The sequence below is a fragment of the Neolamprologus brichardi genome, chromosome 15 (assembly GCF_056152115.1).
Source record: "Neolamprologus brichardi isolate AB-2024 chromosome 15, ASM5615211v1, whole genome shotgun sequence".
NCBI lineage: Eukaryota > Metazoa > Chordata > Actinopteri > Cichliformes > Cichlidae > Neolamprologus > Neolamprologus brichardi.
Window position 1 is genome coordinate 31,357,617 of NC_142118.1, and position 6,511 is coordinate 31,364,127.

Sequence of the window (6,511 nt, forward strand, 5' to 3'; positions counted from 1 at the left end):
TAAAAACCTGCATATTATAAGATCACTCAAAGGGATTCTTACAGGTTACAAGATCCTTGGGGTCTACCATTAATTTAGTGTCCAGGCCACTAAGTTAAACCCAGTTAGTTACCAAGTACACATATTTAGAGGAGAGCTGCTGATAACGGGTGTGGCTAAAGATTTTCTACACCAGTCTTTGACTGGGTTATGTTGTTGAACCAAAGGAAAGTGTGGGGAATCAAAAAGAAATAGTGATGTACTCACAGTGGTTTCCTGAGAGATGACGTGAGATGGGTTTGATGTGAAGTATGATGTTAGTGAGATCTTGGCCGTTCAGAGTCTCGGGGAGAGAAACCAAGGGTGTACCTAATTGCTTAGCTAGATTAGTCCAAAAAAACGTTGCTCTGCCCTGGAGTTGACTAATGCCTGGAGTTAATATTTTACAACGGATTGTAACAGGAATCAATAATCAAGGTAGAGATGAGTTCATTTATAACAGTCACCCTATTTCCAGCCACTATCCTCCTGCTCTGCTCCTTAAGTGTCAAATGAAACACTTTAAAGACCAGCACTGCTCAACACTTCATTTGAAACAGTTATTCATTCCAGTGAGAGATATCTCATTGGAATTAATAAATGCCTGTGCCCACTGCAGCGCTCTGCCTCTCATGTAAAATCAGAGGCAGAAGTTTTGCAAAGCCATTCAAAGATCATCATACACAAAGTTATGAAACCCAGTTTGTTTTCTCCACCTCACCAGAGAAAGTTTCGAGTTATGTCAGAACTTTCTCAGTGGGCTCTGGCAGAGAAAACTGAGGTGGAGAAGTAGTTGAATTAGACAGAGCTGACTCCACCCCAAGTCACAGCAGCTTTGATTGGCAGGTGCAGTCTGCTGTGAATTGCAGAGAGAGTAGGAACGCTGAGAGGAGGTCCACCATTTACTTTCTAAAAGCAAAGAGTGACTGTTTCAAACTGACAGCTGGACTAACCAGCTGGCATTTTTTTTCAGTAAGTGAAATCTGTGTTTTCAAGGCTAATTTATGTCCTTAGCTAGGTAGCTAAAATGAGCCATTGGCTGATGGAAAAAGTTCGTGTTCGTTAGCCAGTCCATGATATGAATGAAGCTGCCCTTACTAAAGAAATCACTCTGTTGTCCTTAAATGTTAATAAAGTCATGGGTTAGATATTAAAGCAGCAATAATTTTAGAGACCTGCAGCAGGCAGCTGAAGATGAGGCAGAAACAGAAAAGTCACTGGAACTGCTCAGTGTCCAACTAACTTTACTGTAATGGTAATAATTATTTAGCTGAACTTTACTTCAGCCTTCTGCGTAGAGCTGATCATTACATATGTGCAAACAGAAGCGTGTTTCTGTCTCCCTCCACACAAGCATTAACACCAACACTAACATTTATAAAATGGTGCACTACGATCTCTTGTTAACGGCCAATGTAATGCAGCTTTAATGGAAAATTAATTACTGAATGGACTGAAAATGTTCTCACTGTATTCTTCATTCAAAAACTGCCCGTAGTATCAGATCCAGTTTACTAAAATCTCAGTTTGCTGATAACTCACAAAGTAAAAGAAACAGGATTCATGAAAAAATATTGCAAAACTAATATTTATGTGCTGTAACCAAATGGTGACATTCGGCACGATAAAGCAAAAGTTATGTTTAAGTTTTCCAGTTTGTTTCAATTATTCAGGCTAAAAACCAGGTTAAATTATTTTTAATGAGGTATTGTTAAAATATACTGCACAGCTTACATCCTTTTAGCGAAATAATATGAATATGATACATTACCATGTTGTTAATAATTATAATTGCTGTTGGTTAGCCACTCCAAACTGGATGAAAATGGTGAAGCTGTCCCTGTCATTATAATTGGGTGACAGTAGTGACATCAGTAAAGAGTGTGGGTGGGACAGTCAGACAGAACAGGGAGGAATCTGATGATTTAGCAAGATTAGCCTGAATTATAACAAGGAAGTGAGAATAATCTGAGTTACAACCCAAGAACTGACTGGACTGGAGAGGACTCTTAGCAAGGTAGGAAAGTTTTCAAAACAAGAAAAGTCAATTTTGTATAAATGAAACTTAATCTTAGTTTGTATTATGAAAACAGAATTTAATTCTGTGATTATATTTGATAGTGTTCAGGAATTCAATTTTAACCGGACTTCACACATACACACGATCGGATACTGTCGATGTAATTCAGAATCGAAAACCTTTATAACATCCTTCTTTACTCCCTTACATTAGTTTGGTTACTATCAGCAAAGAAATATCTGCGGCAGTAAATGACATTTCACTGTCTCTTGGTGGATCAGGAGAAAGCCTATGATTGGGTGCCAAAAGAGGAACATGACATGAGGAAGTCAGGAGTAGCAGAGAAGCATGTGATAGTGCTACAGGATATGTATGAAGAGTGGGGTTGGATTACATCTGGGATTGGCTCTAAGCCCTTTTTTTCTGCAGCGATAAAGGACAGATTAACTGATGAGGTGTGGTAGGAGTCTCTGTGAACTATACAGGTAACAGACATCATTATGAGGGTAGGGAGCAGGTGGAAAAGAGCCTGGAGGAGTGGTGGTATGCTCTGGGAGAGAGGACGAATGAAATTCAGTAGAAACAAGACAGAATATATGTATGTAAATGAGAGGACGAAAGGTGAACATGTAAGGAGGAGAAATAGTGTGGGTAGATGAATTTACATGCCTGGGTTCAGCCGTCCAAACAAAAGACAGTGAGCAAGAGAGGAAGCCAGGCAGGCTAGAGTGGGTCGAGTCAAGTGTCAGGGGTGATTTGTGACAGGAGGATGGTTTTGAGATCTGCCGTGATGTACGGTTTGGAGATGGAAGCACTAACAAAAAGAGAGGAGACAAAACTGGAGGTGGCAGAGTTGAAGATGTTAGGGTTTTAAATGGTTGTGATCTGGATGGAAAAGATTAGAAAATAGTATATTGGGGGACAGCTGAGTTGCCAGGCACGGGAGGAAAAAAAGAGTAAACTCACAAAGAAGATTCATGGATGTAGTGAAGGAGGACATGCAGAGAGTTGGTGAGAAGAGGATCCTAGGCTATCACATTCTTTACTGCATAATAATTGTAGTGCTTAATTGCTTATGTTGTCAGTATATTTATTTAAAATATCAAGGCATGCACATCCACAATACAAAGTGTTCACCTCATCATGCATACAGAGTGGAGACAGCGCTGTTTCCCAGCAACTTAGCATAACACAACAAGAGCGATGGCGAGTAAGGAAAGAGCCATGGACATAAAGTTGTAATCAGTCAGAACTCCTTTTACTTCAAAAAGTGTCAGTCTTCTCCATTCTGCCTATTTGACAGTTTCAAAATTTGTAATTGTAATTTTCAGTTTTTGTGATTACAGGTGGAGCTAGCTTCCAACAGGAGGACTTTGGCTTCAGGACAACCTTGAAGGCAGCATATTCTTTTCATTTGAATTGCACAAAAAGTAATCATTTATTTAAAAATTATATTTAAGTTTTACAAATTATATGTTTATATACAGAGACACATGTATATATAAATATTGTATTATATATGTAATATTATATGTTTAATTAAAGCATGCCAATTACTCCCTTGTTCAAGTTTTAGCTAATGAGAATTGAGAAGCCTAAATTCAGAAAAATATACGTGGTAATGTAGAAGTCATGGGTTGTATTATAAAGTGGAGGGTGAATGATCAATAAGCAGTATTCATAATTGTATTAGTATAATAATAAATGTAACTCCTGAATGAGCCATCATTGTTCAGCATAAATTTGATTGAAATTTGTATGACTATATCACCTTAAATAATCCACCCAGTTTCAAATATGACTATATATTGCTCGTCTTTTTCTCGAGATGGACTTTTGTCACACAACTGCATATTCATTGTTGTGTTTTGTTTTCTCTCTTAAAGGCTGCCATTATGGGGGAGTGGTCCTTTCTGTCTGATTTGTTAGACAAGGTGCAGTTTCACTCCACCTTCTTGGGAAAGGTCTGGATGAGTGTTCTTTTTCTCTTTAGGATCTTCATTCTGGCAGCTGGTGTCGATAAAATATGGGGAGACGAACAATCAAACATGAAGTGTAACATCCTAACGCCTGGATGCAAGAATTCTTGCTATGATCACACCTTTCCTTTGTCTCATACACGCTTCTGGGTGCTCCAGATTCTCACTGTCTCCACGCCAACGCTCATCTATCTGGGCCACGTCTTACTAGTGATTCGTAAAGATAACAAACGGAGAAGACGCCTGGAGGAAAAAAGGAAAAAGCAGGAGATGATTAAAGCCCCCAAGTATTCAAATGAACATGGCAAAGTGCACCTCAAAGGCACCTTGCTGGTCAGCTACACGTTTCAATTGTTGTTCAAGATTTTGCTTGAAGTAGCATTCATTGTAGGACAGTACTACCTCTATGGCTTCATACTTATGCCAAATAAGGTTTCTTGTTTCAAGGACCCATGTAAGACAGAGGTACACTGCTTCATTAGTCGCTCCACAGAGAAAAGCGTCTTTATTATCTTCATGTTAGCAATGGCTGTGTTTTCTGTCATTTTAAACATTGTGGAGATATTTTACCTGATGATCTCAAAGATAAAGGAGAGGAAAAGAAGGATCAGCAGCTCCATTCCACCAGAGGGATTCAATCTCAACAACCCAAACCCCAATTCAACTGAGAGAGTTACATGGTGTTGAAAGACAGTGAGCTGACGTAAACATTGACATAGGTCACTATCGTTAGTTACAACATCACTCAACATCTTCATTTGAATTTTACATCTTATTTCAGGTTTAAAATAAATCAACCCCATTGGTCAAATTGTACATAGACAGCCAACGATGTTAAATGCAGAAACTACTGAAAATGAGATGTGCTCATATTCAAAGTTATAAACTGCCAGTATTAAACACTCACATACTGATCCATCTATCTTTAAAAGTAGGAGTAGTTACTAGTAGTTAGGGGTTATCATGGCTAAGCAAGCACACACCTGACATGTACACTACATTCCCATGTTGCGCGTCAATTTTCAACCGGAAAACCAGAAACGTAACCTTCTCTTGAATATGATCTACAAATGTCATTTGCAAAAATGTTGGGATTCTAATATCTGTTATTTGGTCATTTAATTTATATGTCTGTGAAGGTTCTCAGTCATCCAGGTCATTGTAGTCAAAGGAGCTTGCAAAGAAAAGCGTCTGGACTTCTTTAAGTTGCTTGAAGACGTTTCACCTCTCATCCGAGAAGCTTCTTCAGTTTTAAGGTCAAATGGTGTGGAGTCCCAGATTTAAACCTAGTGGGAGTATCCCCCCACAGAGGGACAAAAGGACCCCCTGATGATCCTCTAATCGCCTGAGCCAAGGTGTGAAACTGGGTGTGGGTCCCAATCAGCCAGGGTTTTGGGTGAGCTCTTTGTGAAACCTGGCCCCAACTTATCATGGGAATTCCTGAGGTCAGATGGCCCAGGATGTGAGTGGGTGTAAAGGCGTCTGGGGAGGGAACTCAAAACTGGATTATAGATGGCAGACAGTTGGTGTCGTAAACCACCGCCTCTGTTCAAAGATGGTCGCTCACAGTGGACATAGATGGCTTCTTTCACTCCTCTCTGTCATTTACTTCAACTTTCATCTAACAGCAAAAAACAAAACAAAGTGTCCAAGAGCACCTCAATCATGAACAAAGTTAAACAGGTTCTAGATTATAATTCTCTCTGGATTTTGTGTTGTTCTGTAATTCTCCCGTATTTAACTTGTTGTGTAGAGGTACGGGGAAATAATTATAAAAATACACTAAATTTGCTTTTCATATTACAAAAAAAGGACAATTGGTATTACACATAAAGTTCAATATCCTCTTCATACAAACTTCTTATTTTTACAGTCAAAATTATTAAAAGTTCATGACAGGGATGAGAGGGGTCATTAAATGACAAGAGGTGTTTTCAATGTTACAAATCATCACTGTTATATATTGTTGTTAATGTGTATTACATATACTCAGGAAGCAGCTACATAACTACATGACTGAGCTATAAATATGTGAAGGGGGTGGGAGTAAATGCTCCATTTTGTATATATGTATGCATGTGCTCTAAATAAACCATCAATCAATCAAACACTGAAATGCTATGTGTCAAGTTGGTCCTGGTATTGGAAATGGTGCACATTTTAAAAATACAAGTCAGCAAAGTTCAGGAGCAGCATACTGTTAGCCAGTTCTAAATCTTGGCTCCCATGTATTAGCACTGACCCATGTAGTAAGCCTTAATTATACAGTGTTGATGGGATAGCTAAAGGGCACAATGGCAGAGTAGTCATTCCTCTTATATTTCTTTGAAGTATGCTTGATGATCGGTGTCTGGGTCGCTTACACAGTTTGTCCTTTGTAATATAACGTCTCTGTGGACCAGTCTGCGTAGTCACATAAACTCCATGCTCATTGTGTGATGATAAATTTTTTGCAGACGTGAACCCAAGTTGACCCTAGCTAACTTGCAGAAAG

At 38.9% G+C, this 6,511-nt stretch overlaps 1 protein-coding gene across 1 annotated transcript; it reads left to right on the plus strand.

Annotated features, from left to right (window-relative positions):
- Positions 1-2,004: 2,004 nt before the first annotated feature.
- On the plus strand, positions 2,005-6,119 carry LOC102779471 (gap junction Cx32.2 protein-like). The gene is made up of 3 exons (XM_006796276.3): positions 2,005-2,035; positions 3,385-3,468; positions 3,925-6,119. Exon 3 carries the CDS (start codon positions 3,934-3,936, stop codon positions 4,702-4,704), a length of 771 nt encoding a protein of 256 aa, XP_006796339.2. The 5' UTR covers positions 2,005-2,035; positions 3,385-3,468; positions 3,925-3,933; the 3' UTR covers positions 4,705-6,119.
- Positions 6,120-6,511: the final 392 nt, after the last annotated feature.

Excerpts from the sequence above, each read along its gene's own strand:
- LOC102779471 (XM_006796276.3), top strand. The coding sequence starts at position 3,934 with ATGGGGGAGTGGTCCTTTCTGTCTGATTTGTTAGACAAGGTGCAGTTT.